The sequence below is a fragment of the Mobula hypostoma genome, chromosome 13 (genome assembly GCF_963921235.1).
Source record: "Mobula hypostoma chromosome 13, sMobHyp1.1, whole genome shotgun sequence".
NCBI lineage: Eukaryota > Metazoa > Chordata > Chondrichthyes > Myliobatiformes > Myliobatidae > Mobula > Mobula hypostoma.
The window spans coordinates 53,206,086-53,229,262 of NC_086109.1; the positions used below are offsets into that span (position 1 = coordinate 53,206,086).

At 40.0% G+C, this 23,177-nt stretch overlaps 2 protein-coding genes across 5 annotated transcripts in view; one reads left to right on the forward strand and one right to left on the reverse strand.

Annotated features, from left to right (window-relative positions):
• Positions 1-23,177, forward strand: part of LOC134355592 (protein unc-13 homolog A-like) — a 1,022,883-nt gene that overhangs the window by 865,497 nt on the left and 134,209 nt on the right. For all 4 annotated transcript variants that reach the window (XM_063065696.1, XM_063065695.1, XM_063065693.1 and 1 more), the window contains 4 exons: positions 13,520-13,646; positions 19,104-19,200; positions 19,321-19,464; positions 19,697-19,774. In XM_063065696.1, coding sequence (XP_062921766.1) covers positions 13,520-13,646; positions 19,104-19,200; positions 19,321-19,464; positions 19,697-19,774 — 446 coding nt within the window. The remainder of the gene's footprint in view (positions 1-13,519; positions 13,647-19,103; positions 19,201-19,320; positions 19,465-19,696; positions 19,775-23,177) is intronic.
• Positions 14,694-23,177, reverse strand: part of LOC134355594 (uncharacterized) — a 66,891-nt gene continuing 58,407 nt past the window's right edge. The window contains exon 5 of the mRNA XM_063065705.1: positions 14,694-15,728. Within this exon, the coding sequence (XP_062921775.1) occupies positions 15,400-15,728 (329 nt within the window). The 3' untranslated portion in view covers positions 14,694-15,399. The remainder of the gene's footprint in view (positions 15,729-23,177) is intronic.

Consider the following 23,177-nt stretch of genomic DNA (forward strand, 5'->3'; position numbering starts at 1 on the left):
AAGTGGCAGAAGTGGGTACAGTAAAGTGTTTAAAAGACATTTGGACAGGTACATGATCAGGAAGATGCCATGGTCAGATTGGGCTGAATGCACTTGTTGCGGTGCTGTACAACTGTATGATTATATCACTTAAAAAGCTCAAAAGAACTTGTTTGATACCAATTCCTGACTCGTGGCAAAGGTGGTGAACTGAGAGCTTGGATACATACATGGAATTATGATGTAGTGGCCATTACAGAGACTTGGCTGGCACTAGGGCAGGAATGGATTCTCAATATTCCTGGATTTCAGAGTTTTAAAAGTGATAGAGATGGGGAGAAAGGGGAGGAGGGGTGGCATCACTGGTGAGGGATACTATTACAGCTACAGAAAGGGTGGGTAATGTAGCAGGATCCTCTTTTGAGTCAGCATGGGTAGAAGTCAGGAACAGGAAGGGAGCAGTTACTATATTGGGAGTATTCTATAGAACCCCTGGTAGCAGCAGAGATACCGAGGAGCAGATTGGGAGGTAGATTTTGGAAAGGTGCAAAAATAACAGGGTTGTTATCATGGGTGACTTTAACTTCCCTAACAACACACACCAAAGTTGCTGGTGAACGCAGCAGGCCAGGCAGCATCTCTAGGAAGAGGTGCAGTCGACGTTTCGGGCCGAGACCCTTCGTCAGGACTAACTGAAAGAAGAGCTAGTAAGAGATTTGAAAGTGGGAGGGGGAGGGGGAGATCCGAAATGATAAGAGAAGACAGGAAGGGGAGGGATGGAGCCAAGAGCTGGACAGTTGATTGGCAAAAGGGATATGACAGGATCATGGGACAGGAGACCCAGGGAGAAAGAGAAGGGGGAGGGGGGTTTAACTTCCCTAATATTGATTGGCACCTGATTAGTTCCAATGGTTTAGATGGGGCAGAGTTTGTTAAGTGTGTCGAGGACGGATTTCTGTCACAGTATGTTGACAGGCCGACTAGGGGGAATGCGATACTAGGTAACGAACCGGGTCAGGTCACAGATCTCTCAGTGGGTGAGCATCTATGGGACAGTGACTACCGCTCCCTGGCCTTTAACAATATCATGGAAAAGGACAGAATCAGAGAGGACAGGAAAAATTTTAATTGGGGAAGGGCAAATTATGAGGCTATAAGGCTAGAACTTGTGGGTGTGAATTGGGATGATGTTTTTTGCAGGGAAATGTACTAAGGACATGTGATCGATGTTTAGGAATCTCTTGCAGGATGTTAGGGATAAATTTGTCCCGGTGAGAAAGGAAAAGAATAGTAGGGTGAAGGGACCATGGGTGACAAGTGAGGTGGAAAATCTAGTCAGGTGGAAGAAGGCAGCATACATGAGGTTCAGGAAGCAAGGAGCAGATGGGTCTATTGAGGAATATAGGGTAGCAAGAAAGGAGCTTAAGAAGGGGCTGAGGAGAGCAAGAAGGGGCATGAGAAGGCCTTGGCGAGTAGGGTAAAGGAAAATCCCAAGGCATTCTTCAATTATGTGAAGAACAAAAGGGTGACAGGAGTGAAAATAGGACCGATTAGAGATAAAGATAGGAAGATGTGCCTGGAGGCTGTGGAGGTGAACGAGGTCCTCAATGAATACTTCTCTTCGGTATTCACCAATGAGAGGGAACTTAATGACAGTGAGGACAATATGAGTGAGGTTGATGTTCTGAAGCATGTTGATATTAAGGGAGAGGAGGTATTGGAGTTGTTAAAATACATTAAGACAGATAAGTCCCTGGGGCCTGATGGAATATTCCCCAGGCTGCTCCATGAGGCGAGGGAAGAGATTGCTGAGCCTCTGGCTAGGATCTTTATGTCCTCCACCTCAGGAATGGTACCGGTGAATTGGAGGGAGGTGAATGTTGTCCCTTCATTCGAAAAAGGTAGTAGGGATAGTCCAGGTAATTATAGACCAGTGAGCCTTACGTCTGTCGTAGGAAAGCTGTTGGAAAAGATTCTTAGAGATAGGATTTATGGGCATTTAGAGAATCATGGTCTGATCAGGGACAGTCAGCATGGCGTTGCAAAGGGCAGATCATGTCTAACAAGCCTGATAGAGTTCTTTGAGGAGGTGACCAGGCATATAGATGAGGGTAGGGCAGTGGATGTAATCTACATGGTTTTTAGTAAGGCATTTGACAAGGTTCCACATGGTAGGCTTATTCAGAAAGTCAGAAGGCATGGGATCCAGGGAAGTTTGGCCGGGTGGATTCAGAATTGGCTTGACTGCAGAAAGCAGAGGGTCATGGTGGAGGGAGTACATTCGGATTGGAGGGTTGTGACTGGTGGTGTCCCACAAGAATCGGTTCTGGGACCTCTACTTTTCATGATTTTTATTAACGACCTGGATGTGGGGGTAGAAGGTTGGGTTGGCAAGTTTGCAGACGACACAAAGGTTGGTGGTGCTGTGGATGGTGTAGAGGATTGTCGGAGATTGCAGAGAGACATTGATAAAATGCAGAAGTGGGCTGAGAAGTGACAGATGGACTTCAACCCGGAGAAGTGTGAGGTGGTACACTTTGGGAGGACAAACTCCAAGGAAGAGTACAAAGTAAATGGCAGGATACTTGGAAGTGTGGAGGAGCAGAGGGATCTGGGGGTACATGTCTACAGATCCCTGAAAGTTGCCTCTCAGTTAAATGGGGTATTTAAGAAAGCTTATGGGGTGTTAGCTTTCGTAAGTCGAGAGATAGAGTTTAAGAGTCGCGGGGTAATGATGGAGTTCTAAAACTCTGGTTAGGCCATACTTGGAGTACTGTGTCCAGTTCTGGTCGCCTCACTATGGGGAAGGATGTGGAAGCATCGGAAAGGGTACAGAGGAGATTTACCAGGATGCTGCCTGGTTTAGAGAGAATGCATTATGATCAGAGATTAAGGGAGCTAGGGCTTTACTGTCTGGAGAGAAGGAGGATGAGAGGAGACATGATAGAGGTATACAAGATATTAAGAAGAATGGATAGAGCAGACAGCCAGCGCCTCTTCCCCAGGGCACCACTGCTCAATACAAGAGGACATGGCTTTAAGGTAAGGGGTGGGAAGTTTAAGTGGGATATTAGAGGAAGGTTTTTTACTCAGAGAGTGGTTGGTGTGTGAAATGCACTGCCTGAGTCAGTGGTGGAGGCAGATACACTAGTGAAATTTAAGAGAGTACTAGACAGGTATATGGAGGAATTTAAGGCCAGGGGTTATATGGGAGGCAGGGTTTAAGGGTCGGCACAACATTGTGGGCCTAAGGGCCTGTACTGTGCTGTACTGTTCTATGTTCTATGTTTCTTTCTTTTTCTTGATCAAATCTTCAATATCGCCTGTTAACCATGGCACCCTTGCAACTCTCAACTATTATTTTCTCCTTTTTAAACACCTTCTGTTTAATGGATGTTGTTTCCCCCTCTAGCAGCTGCAGGTCATGTCTCATAGACTTCCCCAGTTTAGAGCTCTTGTTCGAGTACCAATCTTACCTCTTTTCATGACAACCTTGAAGCTCACCAAACTATGATCACTGTTACCAAAGGGTTCCTCCAAAGACTCTTTAATCACTTGCCCATCCTCATTCCCTCAGATAAGGTCAAATGCAGCCACTTCCCAGAAGGATTCTCTACATTCTGCTTGAGAATGCCCTCTTGGATGCAATTTACAAATTCTTCCCCTCAATATTGGGGATGTTACAATTTCCCACAATGCCAACTTTATTGTTTTTGCAATCTACTACATATCTGTTTTTTCTAATTCCACTGACTATAGCTAGAGTTCCCAACCTTGGGTCCATGGACCCTTGATTAATGGTGGGAGTCCATGGCATAAAAAAGGTTGAGGAGCCCTGGGAGGCCAAACTTACTACACTTTCATTTATTCCTTAGTTCTCCCCAAGCAGTCTCATTGGCCAATCTCTCTAGGATACCCTCCAAGTTCTGCTGTAATACTCTTCCCAATCAGCAGTGTGGACACACAAGTTCAAAATGATGGAAACAAATGTTAGCTTCATTGCTGAGTTACACTTTAAAAAATATACGTAGCAATGGACAAAAAAAAATCAATTAGTAATGCGTCATGGACAGTAAACCAGTGAGTGGATGGCAGGAATGGTACGTAGATCCTGATGAGTGTTTAAACTGGCTTTGGATATCAGTGTAGGAGAACATTTGAAAAATGATACAATCCAGAGTCATATAGCTGGCAGGATAAGTTATTGGAAATTAAGATTATTTTAAAAGGACTAATTTTAAACAAATCCTAAAGGATTTAGACCATAATTTACAGGAGCAGAATTAGGCCATTTCGCCCATTTAGTCTTCTCTATTATTTCATCATTGCTGATACATTTTTCCTCTCAGCCCCAATCTGCTGCTTTCCCCCATATTCCTTCATGCCCTGACCAATCAAGAATCTATCAACCTCTGCCTTAAATATATATATAAAGACTTGGCCTCCACAAATGCCTGAGGTAAAGAATTCAACAGACTCACCACTCTCTGGCTAAAGAAATTCCTCGTCATCTCCATCCTAAAAGAATGCCCTCCTCTTTTGAGGTTGTGTCCTCTGGTCTTAAATACTCCCACCATAGGAAACACCCTCTCCACATCCACTCCATCAAAGTCTTTCATCATTTGATATGTTTTAATCAGGTCATCCCTTATTCTTCTGAATTCTAGTGAATACAGGCCCAAAGCTATCAAATGCTCTACATATGACAAGCCATACAATCCTGGAATCATTTTTGTGAATCTCCTTTGAATCCCCTTCACACATCCTTTTTAAGATAAGGGGCTCAAAACTGCTCACAATACTCCAAATGAGGCCTCACTCGTGCATTATTAAAGTCTCAACATTACACTCTTACTTTAATATTTTATTCCTCTAACATCACATTTGTCTTCCTCACCACAGGCTCAATCTGCAAATTAACCTTAGGGAATCAAGCACAAGGATGACCCAGTCCCTCTGCACCTCTGTTTTTGTATTTTCTCCCCATTTAGAAAATAGCCGACCCTTTCATTTCTTCTACCAAAGTACATGACCATGCACTTCCCAACACTGTATTCCATCTACCACTTCCTTGCCCATTCTCATAAATATCTGTCCTTCTGTAGCCATCCTACTTCCTCAAAACTACCTGTCCCTCTACCTATCTTAGTATCATCAGTAAACTTCACAACAAAGCCAGCAATTCCATCATCCAAATCACTGACATATAACATAAAAATAATCGGTCCCAACACAGGCCTCGATGGAACACCACGAGTCATCAGCAGCCAGTCAGCGAAGGCTCCCTTTATTACCATTCTTTGCCTGCTGCCAATTATGGGCTCATAGCTTGTTAAGCAGCATCATGTGTGGCATTTTGTCAAAGATCTTCTGAAAATCCAAGTACACAACATCAACTTTGTCTATCTTGCTTGTTATTCCTTCAAAAAATTCCACCAGATTTGCCAAGCAAGAGTTTTTTCTTGAGAAAACCATGCTGACTTTAGCCTACTTTGTCATGTGCCTCCAAGTACACTAAGACCTCACCTTAATAATCGACTCCAACATCTTTCCAAACACTGAGGTCAGACTAACTGGCCTCTAATTTCCTTTCTTCTGCCTCTCTCCCTTCTTAAAGAGTGAAGTAACATTTGCAATTTTCCACTCTTCCAGAACCATTTCAGAATGTAGTGATTCTTGAAAGATCATTACAAAAGCCTCCATAATCTCTTCAACCACTTATTTCAGAACACTGGGGTGTTCACTAGGTAACTTACCTACCTTAAGACCTTTCAGTTTCCCTGGAATCTTCTCCCTAGTAATGATAACTTCACACACTTCATGACCCCTGACACCTGGAACTTCCATCATACTGTTAGTGTCTTCCACAGTGAAAATACTTCTTCAGTTCATCTGCCATTTCCTTGTCCCCCATTACTACCACTCCAGTATCATTTTCCAGCAGTCCAATATCCATTCTGGCCTTTCTTTTACACTTTATGTATCTGAAGAAACTTTTGGTATCCTTTTTAATACTATTCGTGAGCTTACTTTCGTATACCTTCTTTAGCTTCTTAATGACGTTTCTAGTTGACTTCTGTTGATTTTTAAAAGCTTCCCAATTTTTGCTCTATTATATGTCCTTTCTTTGGCTTTTATGTTGGCTTTGATTTCTCTTGTTGGCCACGATTGTGCCATCTTGCCTTTAGAATACTTCTTCCTGTTTGGGATGTATCTATAGTATACTGTGCCTTCCGAATTGCTTCCAGGAAATCCAGACATTGCTGCTCTGCTGTCATTCCTGCCAGTGTTCTTTTCCAATCAATTCTGGCCAATTCCTATCTCATGCCTCTGCAATTCCCTTACTGGTACATCTGGCTTTAGCTTTTCTTTCTCAAATTTTAGGATGAATTCAATCATATTATGATCATATCCCCAAAGGGTTCTTTTACCTTAAGCTCTGTAATCAATCCCATTTCATTGCAAACACCCAATCCACAATAACTGATCCCTTTGTGGGCTCAATCACGAGCTGCTTTAAAAAGCCATCTTGTAGGCATTCTAGAAATTTCCCCTTGTTGAATCCAGCGCCAACCTGATTTTCCTAATGTACCTGCATATTGAAATCCCCATCACCATTGAAACATTGCCCTTGTGGATAGCATTTTCTATCTTCCGTTGTAATTTGTAGACCACATCCTTACTACTGTTTGGTGGTTTGTAAACAACTCCAATAAGGGTCTTTTTACCCTTCAGTTCTTTAACTTTATCCACAATGATTCAAAACTTTCGCACCCTATCTCACCTCTTTCTAATGATCTTATTTCATTTTTTGCCAAATTCATTTAAATGCTAGAACAACTCTAGACAACATGCCAGCAAAGATATTGCACCCTCTTAGGTTCATGTGTAACCTGTCCCTTTTGTACAGGTTGTACCTTGCCCAAAAGAGATCCTAATGATCCATAAAACCAAACCCTTGCCACCTACACCAGTTCTTCAGCCAAGCATTCACTTGCCAAATCATCTTATTCTTACCCTCACTAGCACTGGGGAGGCAACAGACCATCCAGATTTAGAGCCTTACCAATTGACACAAGTGGATGTCATACTAGAATGTCTCTAAAGTCAGAGGTTGTAATTAGGAAGGGCTAATAATTTGTTACAATATAAGGATGCTTGTGCTGTGACAAATCACTAAGACTGAATGGCTTTCAACAAAGACAAATAAGTGATACACAAAATACATTTCAATGTAGTAGAATTACAGAATAGCAAAGACAACTATCATAAGTTGTTAAGGGAAACGAAAGCTGTGATTATACTGTATCTGCTTCATGGATGATTAGAAAAAGGGAAGCTATTTGTTCTAATAGAAAGAAAATACTAGTTGTGCTGAGTTTCAGAGAACTAACATGGATAATGTTTAGCCAATAGGTCTTCCAGGATGTATGGGAAAGATCTTTGTTAATATTAAAATAGATAAGGTATCATTTCAGGATTAAAAAAATCTTAAAATAGATTGGACTGATAGCTGAGATAACAACCACTTGAGGGTCCTAGTAGACTGGTACAGGAACAACGCAATCCCTCCACTCATCCTTTAATAGTTGACCTGAGTCAGGGGCTGTGTCTGCTGTGTCTGTGTCACCATTTTTAAAATGGAGTATACTAAGTACTGTGGGTACATTTGATTTATTAAAGCTATGTGGACATCACTGGCAAAGTCAGCCTTTATTATCCATCCCTAACTGCCCCCAGGGGAGTGACTGGCTTGGTTGTTTCAGAGTGAGGAGTCAACTATATTGTTGGGTCTAGACTCACATCTGCAGCAACCAGGATGACACATTCCCTGGAGCACATTGGTGAAATCAATAGGTTTTATAGCAACCTAAGCTAGGTGCAATTCAGCAGACAGACAGTATCTTTGGAGGCAAGTCCTTTCGGATCAAGTCCTTTAATTGAACTAATATGAAGAGAGGAGATAGTCAGTACAAAAGGGGAAGGGAAGGGTTGGAGAAAAAAACTGATGGGTGATAGGTGGATCCAGGCGATGAGGGGAGGGTGATAAGCAGATGAGAGAGTGGAACCAGAAGTAGAATTGAGTCGGAAGTGATAGGTAAAAGTGACAAAGGACTGAAGATAATGAAACCTGATGGGACAGGAGCATAGGATCAAGGGGAGGAGGTAGGGAGAGTAAATGGGAGCATTGAGGGAGGGGAACCAATGATAGGAGGGTGATGCCAGGTGGACAGGTTTGGTGAGTTAAAATAGATTGGGCAATAAGGGTCAGGCTGAGAGAGAAAAGAGAAAGGGGCAGAGTAAGAGCCATGATGGGAAGTTGAAGAATTAAATATTTATGTCACCAGATTATAGATTACCAGGGTGGGATCTGAATTGCTGTTGCTCTAGTTTGCATTCAGCTTTAATTTAGCATTGGAGAAAGCCAAGGACAGACATGTCAATGTGGGAGGAAAATTAAAATGGCTGGCAACCAGGAGATCCATATGGTCACAGTGGATGGAGCATAGATGCTCAGCAAAGTGGTTGTCCAGCTTGAGTCCAGTTTTACCAATGTGCTGTAGAGGGGGCCACAAATGCAGTTGATAATGCTGATGAATTTCCATGTGAAGGATTTTAGTCCAGATTAAGCTGCTGAACCTGAAATATTGACTGTCCATTACTTTCGTGGATGCTGCCTGTCCAAATGAGTCCTTCCAAAGTTTGTTGCTCCAGATACCAGCATCTGCAGCCTTTTGTGTCTCCAATGTTCCTGTAGTTTACTCTTATTCCAGATTAATCTAGTTGCTTCATTTTGCATTCCCCAATTACCATGGGGGACTCAAACTCCTTACCCTGAATCTCCAGTCAAGATCTTCAGATCTTGTGCTAGTGAGTTAACCTCCGCACTTGTACAAATAGAAGAGATATTAGAGGTGTTTTTTTTTGAATGGAGAAAGCTTCTAGTAAAAGACAACATGGTAGATGTTGTCTACTTGGAGTTTCAGACATTCTTCAAAAAGTTATCTTACAAGAATCTTGTAGAATTACAGTTCATTTGCAAGATTTGGAATTGGTTGAAGACTTTTCAAAATTGGTTTTGAATGGCTATAGAATTTTTTTACTGACCATTTGGGATTTTGTTATTTACTGTTTTCTACAAATGACATAAATGTAGGTATTGAGTGTGGTTTTATGGAATTAAGTCTCTGTTTGGCAAATAATATTTAATGTAGAATGTTGTAGTATTACGTATGTTGCAGCATTGATTATTATGCATAAACTTAACAGGGAACAGAAATGAAGTCAGTTTTAAAACAGCGCTTCCAAGTGAAGACTAATGATCAATGTCATGTAGCCATAATGAATGAGTAATTTGTAAAAACTACGTTTTTTTCCTTCACTGGCAAATGTGTGGACAACCTTGCATTGGAGTGATTATTATGGCTTAGAAGACAGAGGAGAAAAATTAAGGCTATTCGACTCATTGAGTCTGCTCTACACTTCATTGTGGCTGATTTTTTATCCCTCTCAATCTCATTCTCCTGCTTTCTTCCCATAACATTTGACACCCTGACTTATCAGGAACTTATCGACCTCTGATTAATGATGTTCTTTCCAGGCTATACATGTTTTTGACACATTGGGAGAACACAGTGGGTCAAGCAGCATGTGTGGAGACTTAAAATGCAAGTCAATGACTCGGTTAGTGCACTGCATCAGGATTGAGAAGGAAGCAAAGAGACTGCCAGTGCGCAGCAATATGAAGGCTAGATGAGATAGGGGCTGGTAGGAGATAGCTAGGCACTGATGTAGAGGGGATGGAAGGGATGAACAAAAGTGAAGTAAACTAGGTGGACAGGAGAACACCAGAAGTGTGTTGCTTGAAATGGAAACCCGCATTCATACCATTGGGGTGTGAGCTACCCAAGCAGAATGTGAACCAGATGGTATAAACATAAAACTTTCCAAGTTCTGGTAACCCACTCCCCAGAGCTCTCACCATACACACGCTCACCTGTAAACCTAGTTTTCTTCTCCCTTTGTTTACCCTTCCTATCACCTACCAGCCTCTATTTCACATCTATAATGCAATACACCACCGCAAGAGGTTCAGATAAGTCAGAATATGTTTGGTGCAAAACTGTTTTTTTAAATAAGTATCCAGAAAATCCAACTGTAGGATGGGCTATACTGAACCTGGTGTTTGGAAGTGAACCTGGACAGGTGACTGACCTTTCAGTGGGTGAACAGATAGAGAACAGTGAACATAACTCCTTAAACTTTAAGAAAGCTGTAGTTAAGGAGAAGTATGGACTTTATGGGGGAGTATTCAACTGGAGCAGAGCAAACTATGAGATTATTAAGCAGGAACTAGGATTGGGAACCACTTGGGAAATTAACTTCTGATATATGGAAGGTGTTTAAGGACAGACTGCACAGAGTACAGGACTGGTATGCTTTAGTAAGAAGGTAGGATAAGGATAGCAAGGTAAGGCAACCTTAAATGATGAGAAAGATAGTGAATTTAGTTAAGAAGAAAAAGGAAATGTATGTAAGGTTTAGGAAGCTGAATTCGAATATCCTTTGAGGATTATAAAGGAGCTAGAAAAGAACTCAAGAAAGGAATTAGGAAATCAAGGAGAGGCCTTAAAAAGTCCTTGGCAAGTTGGGTTAAAGACAATCCCAGGTCATTCTATCCATACGTCAAAAGCAAATGATAACTGCGAAAAGGAAACATATTCTTGGATGTGGAGGATATGGGAGGGGTTCTAGGTGAGTACATTGCATCAATATTTACCAAGTGGAAGATGTGGAGGAGAGTAAGATCAGTGTGAAGTATGCAAATACACAAGGGCATTTTCAGTTAAGAAGGTAGTGTTGGGTCACTTGAAAAATGTTAATGTGGATAAGTCCCCAGAGTCTGATAGGATGTACCACAGGTTATTGAGAGAAACAAGAGATGAGTTTACTGGGGTCTTTGACCAAGATCTTCACATTCTCCTCAGTCAGTTTCTTGGAGGACTGGCAAGTAACCAATGTTGTTCTGTCCAAGGGAAATAATTCTGGAAGCTATCGACTGGTGAGTGTCACATTGGGAGACTATTGGAGAGGATTGTTAGGGATAAGTATTTTGTGCAATTGGAAAACCATGGCATAATTGGGGATAGTCAGCATGGCTTTGTGCAGGGCAGGTAATGTCATACTAACATTTTGAGAATGTGACAAAGGTGATTGATGAAGGTAGAGCTGTGGATGTTGTCTCTGTAGATTTTACTAACGTGCTTGATGAGGTCCCTCATGGTAGGCTCAACCAGAAGTTTCGAAGGGAACAATGGTGACTTGGCCATTTGGATTCAGAATTGGCTAGCTCTTTAGAAGACGGAGGGTAGTGGCCAATATGATTTATTATAAGAAAGCAATATGAATATAAGCTGTTGCCCTTGATGCAATTATCTGCTGTCTGCTAATTGTAGAACCTGACACCTTTTCCTATTTAAAAAGCTCTTGACTTTATCCACCCTCCTAATTTATTTGAAAAACCGGCCAATGATATGCTCTACAGTAAATTACATTATTGCTGCACATTTTTACCTCAAGTTGTCATATACTTAGAGAACTTCCAGCACACATCAGTATGATGGTAATGTGCATTTTCCTAAGCGTATGAGAATAATTTTGAGCTTGTTTTTCCACATAACTTCAAAATACGTTGCAATGCATGTTGTAGAACTTCAGAGAGGTAGTGTTCAGCTGGAAAAGTAACTGCTCTATTGTGGTTGAAAAGGCTAGGAAAATACAGATGTACTCAAAAGATTCACTGTCCTGCACTAAATCCTTCCTGATCCAGCTTCAGGTTTCTGCTTGTCCCAAATTCCCACTGCTCGGTTGCTTGTCATAATAATCAGGGTATTTACTTTCCCATCCTCTTGGTCTTCCCACCAATATTAAAATTCCTTAGCCCATTTATTCTTCAACACAATTTGGATAATTTCCTTTTCCATCTATCAGCTCCCACCTTCTCACTTTGTCCCCCTCCCCCACTCACCTGCCTTTCCCCACAACGAGCTTCACCTGTCAGCTTCCATCTTGTTTTCTCTCTTTTCCCCCACTTTATTATTCTGACTTCTTGACCCTTCCTGTCCGGTCCTGTAAAAGGTCTCGGCTTGAAATGTTGATTGTTTATTCCCCTCCGTAGATGCTGCCTGACCTGCAGAGCTCCTCTAGCACTTTGTATGTTGATCTGGATTTCCAGCATCTGTAGAATCTTTTGTGTTTATGATTTGTGCTAAGTATCTCTGAGGTATATTTACCCTGAAGAAGTTTAAACCTATTCTTCAATGAGAGTTCAATGAGAGTTCAATGAGACCCATTCTCACAGCTCCCCCTCTGTGGTCTCTGCTACTCTCAGACTTTTCAACCATGTGCTTGCCAAACTCACTACCACAGCCACATATCTTTCCAATAAGTTGTGTCCGCCACCATCTTGTTCCACATGGCTTTCAGCTCTGTTTCCACTCCTCACAGTTTAGGTAGTGATGATCCCGGATATCTGTGTTTAATTATTTCACCTTCGGATTCTACATGCCACCCTCTCTTCCATGTGGAGATACCTGCAGGCCCTGTCTCTTTCTCTGCATGGCTCCAGGTATAACTCTCCACTACCTGCCATGAACCTCTATTTCATTCTCCACCGGATCCATGCCTTCAGCCACTGTTTTTCCCTCGCTTCCAGTAGATCGCTGTCTCCAGACCAAGGCACCTGCTGCCTCTCGCTCAGACCTCAACTTCCTGCAGGCTGCGGACCATGCCACCTCCAGCTTCAGCTTAGACCTTGGTCTGGACCACCTCCAGACTGCAGATCCTGCTGCCTCCAGCTCTGGTTGCGACAATGTGGGCTTCCTCCAGACTGTAAATCTTGCCGTCTCCAGCCCAAACCTCCGCTGTCTGACTTCACCAACTCCCCGCCCTCCTCTAACCTTAGCTCTAATCCCTGCTGTGTCTTCACCATCATTTCCGATCTGAAGTGGAACATTTTGTCCTCAGCAAGGACTTTACCTTTATACCACTATGCTGCACCTCAGTAAGTTCCATAGCCGCCACGATGCGGAGCTGTTCTTCCAACTTTGTCAAACCCAATTTCCTTTTCAAAAAATCCTATTGCCTCTACTCAATTATCGCTTGACTTACTAAATGTCCTGCTGCCGTGAGCAACTCCAAATGTGAAAGACTTGCAGACTTTGCTGTTATGATCCATCATTGAAATCTTCTGCCATATGTGTGAACAGCCAGTTTCCTTTATAAGATACAATGGCAAAGTTTTACTATATACTATAAATTTCAAAAATATAATACTTAGAATTCACAAGTATCAAAAGGAAAATGGTCAGAGTAATCAACTTTAACAATATGTTAATATGTAGGTTTAAGAAGGGCTTTGTATCACTCAAAAAATATGCACAAACAATGGTACATTGTTTAAAGTATAAAACTAATTATTCTTTATTCCTGATGTTCTTATTCAATATAAAAATGACTTTTTTAATATGCTTTGTAACAGAACATGAAAAACATCGATTATGCAAGAGTGCTGATTATATGAATTTGCACTTCAAAGTAAAATGGTTTTACAATGAATATGTGCGAGATCTTCCGGGTTTCAAAGATGCAGTAGCAGAATATTCTTTGTAAGTAATAAAATTTTATTAATTTCTATCATGCAGAAGTTTACCTAAAAGAAACATCATCTTAGAAAAGAGCAGTAATCTGATGTATTTAAATGTTCAATCTAAATTATTTAAATATTAATTTTAAAGCATATTGTTATGGTACAAGAGTTTTTAAAGTGTTGGAATTAAGTTTGCACTTAAATTAAACCTCCATTTATCTGAGGTAGCAATTCTGGAAAAACAGCGTGAAATTTGAATAGCTCTTCACCAGCCCATTTTGGTTTTCCCTTCTGATTTACTGTCTTCCATTTTGAGCTAGAACTGATACTTCCTGAGGTGCCCAACTGCAACCTGATCAGGCAGGTGAACTTACAACTACACACGTTCTATGTGTGGCTGGTTGTTTAAACCTGAAGTTTAGAAAGATCTAGACCTAGAGCCTGTGAAACCTTCACATCTCTAATCCTGTCTATGCCACAATATATGGCTTATTTTCCAATGAAAGTTGAGCATTATGCAAATGTTTTACTTATTGCTATGATCTCATTATGTGGGTGGTTTAAACTGTTTTTGCTTCTCTTTGTCCAATCAATGAGTCTGGAAATATGGACTATATTGCTGACCAAAATATTCTGAGAAGTGGGAGCACTGAAGTAATTTAATTTACCTGACGGTATTTTGCTTTTTTGAATGGCAAAGATTCTAGGGTCTCAGTGAGCTGAAGTTCCTGTGTCCATGATGTACAACTTAATTGAGAGGACTGGTGTGTCATGTACCGTTAGCTGGAGGACTAATGTTAGACAGGTGTTGGCTTGTAGGTGGGAGTACAAAACAAGGACAGAATACACAGAGTTGTATTTCCCATTGTTGGTTATGGGGTAGTTTTTGCTAAAATTATCCTGACCGCATTGGAGGCATCACAGATGGTTCCAGTGGAACAATGTTTAAAATAAAATTAAAAGCAATAGAAGGCTGTGGAGGCCAAGTTATTGGCTATATTTAAAGTGGAGGTTGATAGGTCCTTCATTAGTAAAAGCATCAAATGTTATGGGGAGAAAGCAGGAGAATGGGGTTGAGAGGGAAAATAAATCAGCCGTGATTGGATGTCGGAGTGGGTTTGTTCCAATGACTTATGGTTTGAAGACTTGGTTTATTAGAATCAGATTTAATATCACTGGCATTTATCATGAAATTTGTTAATTTTATGGCAGCATTACAACGAAATACATGATAAATAGATATAGAGAAAAATGAGATACATTACATGTATATATATCTATTAAATAGTTAAGCTAAATTAAGTAGTACAAAAATCAGAAATAAAGAAGTAGAGAAGTAGTGTTCATAGGTTCAATGTCCATTTAGAAAGGCACTTGAAGTTGCTTGACTCTTCACTTCTGATCACCTTGTAACGATTGGTTTGTGTTCCCTCATCTTACCCTTCCTGAAGTCCACAATCTGCTGTTTGGTCTTGCTGATGTTGAGCGCAAAGTTGTTGCCGTGACACCACTCAGCTAACTGAACTGGTATATTATTATTATGATTATGAGGACACGCAGTCCCCTTTTATTGTCATTTAGTAATGCATGGATTAAGAAATGATACAATGTTTTTCCGGAATGATATCACGAGAACACATGACAAACCGACTTTAAAACTAACAAAAACCACATAATTATAACATATAGTTACAACAGTGCAAAGCAATACCATAATTTGATAAGAACAGACCATGACATAGTAAAAGTCTCAAAGTCTCTTGAAAGTCCCATCATCTCACGCAGACGGTAAACCTCCAGCGCTGCCAACTTGCCGATGCAGCATCCTGGAAGCACCCGACCACAGTCTGACTCCGAGCCTGTCCGAAAACTCCGAGCCCCCGACCAGCTCTTTGACACCGAGCACCATCTCTGCCGAGTGCTTCGACCCCGGCCCCGGCAACAGGCGATAGGCGAAGCCGAGGATTTGGGGCCTTCGTTTCCGGAGATTCTCGATCGCACAGTCGCAGTGGCAGCAAAGCAGGCATTTCAGGAGTTACTCCAGATGTTCCTCTGCGCTTCTCACAGTTGTCTCCATCAAATCCAGATTGTGCACGGCCCCCTAGTTACACATAATCGATATTCATTCGGAATGGCCGCGCGCGCTGCATCACGCCACCATCTTCTCCTCCCTCCTGTATTCTCCTATCTCCTACCTCCCTCCTATTTTGCTCCTGTATGCCCTTTTGTCACCATCTGAACTTCTGCCAACAATGGTTGTATCATCAGCAAATTGATAGATGGTATTTGAGCTATGTATAGCCACACATTCGTGGCTGTACATAGAGTAGAGCAATGGGTGAAGCACGCATCCCCATATAGCGCCAGTGTGACTGTCAGGGAGGTGCAGGTGGAGATGTTATTTCCAATCCACACAGATTGTAGTCTTCCAGTTAGGAAGTCCAGTTACAGTCTTCAATCATAGGTGGAAGAAATTTGCTAAAAGCTTACATGCTGAAGTGTTAGGCTCCTACTGACACTAATGAAGTGCCCTTCAGGTATTGAGGTACTTCCTGTTCAGCCCTCCTTGCATTACCAATACTTGCCCTGACCAGACTCATGACTTTAATGAAATTTTCTGTGACTGTGAAGCAGTACTTTGTGAAGCTATTGCCTACTTCAATGAGGGACATAGTGGCTGAATGTCAAGGGTTAATGTTACTTCAACTCAATTTACTTCCTCATAAAGAAGATCATTTATCTCAGAGATTGATTTTTAAACCAACTGAGTTGAGAGTAAGATGAATGAACACTCATTGGTGCGGGAGGTACACATAAAGGCCATATATGTGATAAGTTCACAGATGCATTTTACCTGCAGTCATCATGTTAGTTTAACTAAAATATTTGAAAGAGAAAAAAAGGAGCATTTACTCTTTGATGAACAAATGCAGGCAGCGATTCAGGATCTGATACATTTCACGATACTTTGTTGTGTTATTGCACCTGTTACACTCTTGTATCCTTTAATACAATTTCCACAAACAACCACTTGCATAACAGAAATCTGATTTTGTTGTGCAAACAAAATGTGGTTAAAACTTTCTTAACTGTAACTAAAGATTGATCTTAATGTGGAAGAAGACTTGCTCACATAATCATTTACATTTCAAAGTTGCAAGAATCATTAAATAATTTTCAGCATCTATATCATAGCAATAAGGAATCTGACACTTATGGTTTATATCATGACTTTGGTAACAATCAGATTTTTCTGTAGCCTAGAATCAGCCTGGTACAGTTCCAGTCAGTCCAGTACCAATCCATTTCAATGGTCAGCCTCATTTGTTCCTTTATATAATAATAGGACTGAGCAGCACAGAATGAGGCCATTCAAAGTACTATGCTCTGAGTCTTCGAGAGTTAGAGAGTCATATAGCACAGGGTAAGCCCTTTGCTCCACCACACCCATGCCAAAGATTTTGCTTGTCCTAGTTCTGTGGAAGAGCTATATATTTGTCCTAGATGTAGAGGCAAAACAAGAGGAAAATCAGAGGGAAAGCAAAGAGGGAAGGATGGTTGTTCGAGCAAAGGATAAGATGACCAAGTGACACCTTTCTCTCAGACAGGCAGATACAGCAAGAGGTTCAGTTTAAGAATCTCTGAAAAGACCTGGATATGCCATGCAAATTTCCTTGTAAATACAAATTCCACATAGCTTGGCTCTGTGCACGAGACAACCTCACATCTGGAACCCTATTGCGCACTGTACCTTTAAATAAAATAAGTAGAAAATAAATCTCTAGAAGTTTTACTGTGGCATTTTTAATTACTTTGCCTACCCCTGATATCTCTCAATATTTACTTTAAATGTGGCTAGATGTCCTATAGTATCACAAACATCCTGAGAACAAAACAGCACTGGTTTTAGAGTCACAGTTCCAAGAAGAGTCTTCTGCAGACTCAGTCACCTAGCCTGATATATCAGCATCCCGATGGTGTTTCCTCCAGCCCAACATGGAGCACTGTCTAGGCAGTGGAGGTGGAACCTGCTGGATCCTAGTATCCACCAACCTATTTGGCCTCTCTAGTTGCTTTAGGGCCAGGGTGTATTTTTCCCATCTAAGGTTTACATAGAGGAGGTTACCTTCCCTGTTTGACTTAGGCTCCCACTTCCAATCCATCCTTAAGCATGATTTGCTTCAGACTGTGTAAATTTAATTCATTTTTGGTTTTGAGTACAAATTACCATCTTTCATCTAGATATTCTTAAAATTCTGATTGTTTAAGATCTATACAGTGCCAGGCTAAAGAGCTGAGAAGCAGTCAGAGCGTATAAACAGTCAGCAAGTCATTTCTATAACATTATTTTAACTTTAAATAACTGTTTAAAATTCAAAATATAAGGAGGGAATTTTAAGGCAAAATTTCTAAATTAGCAGATTGATTGGGAAATAATGCAATGTTACATCTAAATTGATAAATGCTATTGAAGATCTGCTGGACTGGAACCACCAAGTCCCAAGCATGCTGATTATCAGAGTTTTGTTGTAGAGAAGAAAAGCTAAATTGGTAGATAAAGCCAAAGCCTAATCGGCATGGTAAGGCATATGGAAGGAATGGAGGGCTAAATTGTAACTATTTTAGTATAAGGAGTCTCACTAATTAGTCAGATGTACTGAGAGCATTGTTTATCACATGGGAAAATGAGATTGTTGTCATCAGAGATATGATAGAAAGAGGACTAGAGTATGCTGTATAACCTCAGTTTTGATGGCGGGGAATGGAAAAGAGGAGATGCCTTTCCAATACTGATTATGAAGTCTTGTGGTCATAAAGGAGAATGTCCTTAAAGACTCTTCCAATGAGGCATTATGTGTAGAGCTCGGAAACAAAAACTGATCGCTTTGAAATGTGTCTATCAAAGATTTCCAGACAGTTATCAGGAGATAGATCAACAGAAATGTGTCAAAATCTCTGAGAGTTGTAAGGATAATTGAGTTATTGTGGTAGGGGAATTCATCTTTCTCAGTATTAAGATTTTTTGCCCAGAGGATGGACGACACTGCTTGATAGAGTGGTGGAAGCAGGGGCTCTCACATATTAGAAGAATCTGGCTAAGGAATTGAATGAGGCATATAATACAAGCCCATGTGCTGGATTTGCAGGTGGTCAAAATGGGCATGGTGAGCCAAAGAGCCAGTTCATGTGTTGTTTAACTCTGAGTATAACAAGTTGGAATGTGTTCACTACCAAACTGTGATGCATGTCCAGAACTGGTGTTACACTTACTTCCCAAGTTGTCCACCACCTTGCACTTAATGTAAATGGATTTCAATTCATCACTGAAGAGTAATTACATAGAAGGCATGTCACAGGCCTTTTAGAAATCATTGTAAAGTAGTATATTAGGTAGTCCTGCAGAGTCTTTGAAAATGTTTTAATAGTTCATTTACCATAATTGTACATTTTGATATTATACTTAATTTTTGATCAGGTGGTTTGAACCTTTTGCCATTGATTGGTTGGATGAAAATGAAGATGTGTCAATGGAATTTCTTCATGCAGCACTTGAAAGGGACAAAAAAGATGGAGCAAGTATCAAAATTATGGAATCATTTTACAATTTATTGTTTCGCTGTCAGCTCCAATGTCAGTTAAAACGGATTATAACCCAACTTTGTAATAATTCTCCTTTCATTTTTCTAATCTAGTTCCAGCAAACGTCAGAGCATGCTCTATTTTCTTGCTCTGTGGTGGATGTCTTCACTCAACTGAATCAAAGTTTTGAAATTATCAAAAAATTAGAATGTCCTAATCCTGAGGCATTGGCACACTTTGTGAGAAGATTCGCTAAGGTATTGTACTGTACTGTGTTAACACATATCAGAGGAAATCTACCCCTATGTTTTCTTCATCCAAAAATATTTGACATGATTAATTTTACTATAATTGTAGAAATCACAAGAAATTGCAAACTGAATCATTACAGAAATTTTATTTTTCATGATGTATTTGATCAACAATTATCTTGACATAAAGCTCAATGGTTTCTGATATGAACCTGGTGGTAATTCTTTTTTATTGCAGACTATCAATAAAGTTCTCCTCCAGTATGCTGCCATTGTCTCCAAAGAATTTAGCTCACACTGTTCTAAAGAAAAGCTGGTAGGTAAACATGTCTTGTGAATCCTTTGCTGTGATATCAATGCTGGTGTTGGAGGCTGACTTATAGCAGCATGATTTTATTATTTAATAGAGGCTGAAAGTGCATTACACACAAGTGGCATAGTGTGAGAATGTCAAACGCCCACCTCTGAGGAAGTCCATGACACGTTAGTTGGTAACATTACTGAGCTCTAAGTTCCTCGGAATGCAGTGCCAAATAAATTTACTGGTGAAAGTATGAAAGTGCTCAATATCTTTTCAAATTGTAAAAATCTTGAGGTGCAAATAATTCAGTTTCAATTTTTAACAAACATTTTGTTTAGTATGTTAATTTTAATGATACAGACACTAAGGTTATTTGGCATGATGCTAAATGTCATCCCACTTTATATGAATTGGAAGGCTATTATTAGCACAGAAGCCAGCACCTTATTAAGGTTTACTTATGAAATAGCTAATACACAGTCAGTAAATTTAACCCTAAAGCACAGAAACATTAACAAACAAAACATTTTAGCTAAGCGGTATAGTTTGCTGTAACATACTTAAGGAGGCAGTTGACTGTTTATCAGCAGGATAATAGAAACAAAGTGACAGAATCTAAAATATTTGCAGGCTTTTTTGAACTGTAGGTTTTTTTAGTTATTGATCTTTGGATTTTAATGTCAAAATTAAAAACACTGCTGTATTAGAAGCCAGGCATTACAGACATTGTTTTACGTGATTATTAAATCTATGGCTCAGAATGCTAGACTAGAAAATCAGGTCATCTGAATAGATAACAGAGAATGTCAACTCCTCTCCCAACACGAGCTCCAACACCACATTTAGAAAATTCTCTCCTGTGCAGTATTCAGTAAAAGTGGTTGAAGAATATTATGTCATGTATAGTGAGTTGTCATTAAGAAACTTTGAGAGCAAAGAGTCTTATTTGGGGTTTGATTTTGAACTTCTAAACTGTGTCATAGTTTGATAATTAACACCAACCTCCTCATTCTCATCCACTTTTGCATTCAGATTTCATTACAATTAGTATCAGAGCAGATTTTTTAATATTTTCAAGCAACCCCCTCATGTAACATGAATTAGTAACATTTGGCAGAATCCCACAAGACATATGGCATGTTGTTTCTGTAGTCTACAGTTATTACATGTGTTAATTAGGATATGTAGATGAAGTAACCATTATCTAGGAGATCTTCAGATATAAATAATGTCACAGCTCTCACTTGAAGCTAGCATTTCTGTATTTTGTGAGCTAAAATATGCACAGTTTCAATCCACCTTTTGCATCTTCGATTCTTTCTTAAACCAAACTTAGATGATCTGTTCCACTTCTACCATAACTCAATGAAACTAACAGAACCTTAATTAGGATGACTTGCATTTTCCCATTTCAGTTAACAAAATCTCAGGATAGTGCAAACAAAAGTTTCTTTAAAACTGATTTTTTTTCCTTTTGGCCTATTCCTCCAAGAAACTCATTCCTCCAAGATGCAGCACAGAGCGTCATAGGAAGTCATTCCTGCCTGTGGCCATCAAACTTTACAACTCCTCCCTTGGAGGGTCAGACACCCTGTGCCGATAGGCTGGTCCTGGACTTATTTCATAATTTACTGGCATAATTTACATATTACTATTTAACTATTTCTGGTTCTATTACTATTTATTATTTATGGTGCAACTGTAATGAAAACCAATTTCCCCCTGGGATCAATAAAGTATGACTATGACTATTATAACAGTCATGTTAGATCATAAACAGTGATAGCTTTCAAAAAGCATTTTGATAGACATAATCCTTCCAGAATAAGCAAACATTAAAAAGCCACACATATGGGAAAGATAAAAATGGTGGACCATAGTGTCAGAATTAAGATATGATTGAGAAGGGATATGAAGGAGGAGAAATGAAGGGTTCTGAGAGTAGGATCAAGTGATTGAAGATTCTCTTGGTGGTGGGACAGAACATCTGAGTTAGAGGATGCAAGGCTGAAGATGGTGAAAGGAAGAATTGCATTCATGTGCAGACATCAGTAGCAGTATGGAGTCTAGTGGGAGAACATAGTCTTGCTGGCTGGGATTCCCAAAATTACATTAGGGAGTCACCTCTTTGATCTTTCTCTAGGGATTGTGGGGTAGAATGTCAAGAGGCAGAGAAAACAGAAATCCACTTCTGGCCGCTATTTCACAATGCTTTCCGAGTTTCATTTATTTCCAAGTGTTTTAGATTAGTTTTTGATTGTTAAATAAATTATTTTTTTAAATGTTGGCTAGTGCTTAAGCAGCTGTCTGTGTGAAATTTGCACATTTTCCCTGTGACCACGTGAGTTTGCTTTGGGTGCTCTGGTTTCCTCCCACGTGCAATTTGGTAGAATAATTGCCCAGTATAAATGATCCCACTGTGTAGATTGGGGAATTAGTAAGAACATGGGGAGAATAAAATTGAATTAAAATAAAGCTGCAGATGCTGGAAATCAAAAATGAAATCAGAAAATGGTGGAAGTGTTCATCATATTCTCCCCTCACTGGAGAGTTTCCCTGTTTTCTTAAGCTAGGCAGATAGGTAAACTTCAGTCCCATGTAATTGCAGTTTGAAAGTGGTTTTATCATTCACCAACACGTTACAGTACACAGGAGCTGATGTAAAACAACAGTACTTCTCAGTATTCTCACAAAAGGTAGATTCAAATATTGAATGACATTCCTTCAACTTCTAACAAAGTGCTTCTATCTACTAGCAACTAACTGAACTGTACAAACAATATATAATGGCGGACCTAATGACAAAAGATAATTGCTTAACAATATGGTAATGAGTAATCAGCAATAGCTGTGAACTCACAATTAAGCAATGAGATCTAGTAATTAGAAATATAACAAACCACATCAAGTAGACATAACACATCACATCTGTCTATATCTCTGGTAAGAGAAACAGAGCAAATATTTCCATTAGATAACCCTTTGTCAGAACAGAATAAATTGGTTTGGTTAGGATTAGTATAAAAAAAGGGTTGATGATGGTTAGTGTGGATTCGGAGAGCCAAAAGGCCAATTCAATGTTGTATCTCTTTAACTCCATGATTTCCGTTTAATTACTTACTTCAATTCTGAAAGTTCTCATTTTTTTTAAGATGGTAAGACCATGTTACAGGTTTGTTAGCTATCAAAGACTGTTATAATGATCTGGGGTTGAGGTATTCTCAGTCTACCTACCTGCAGAAACCACGATACTGCTGTGACTGAATGGTGGACTCGGATTATAATCATCTGTAAGTGTGTGTTTAACTCAGTATCACAATTAGAGTGTGCATGTTACCTGGAATATTTTTCCATTTTAACTTGAATGGGCCTTGTTAAGTGACACCCTTTCTTCATTAAAGACTTGCAGGCAGAAAAG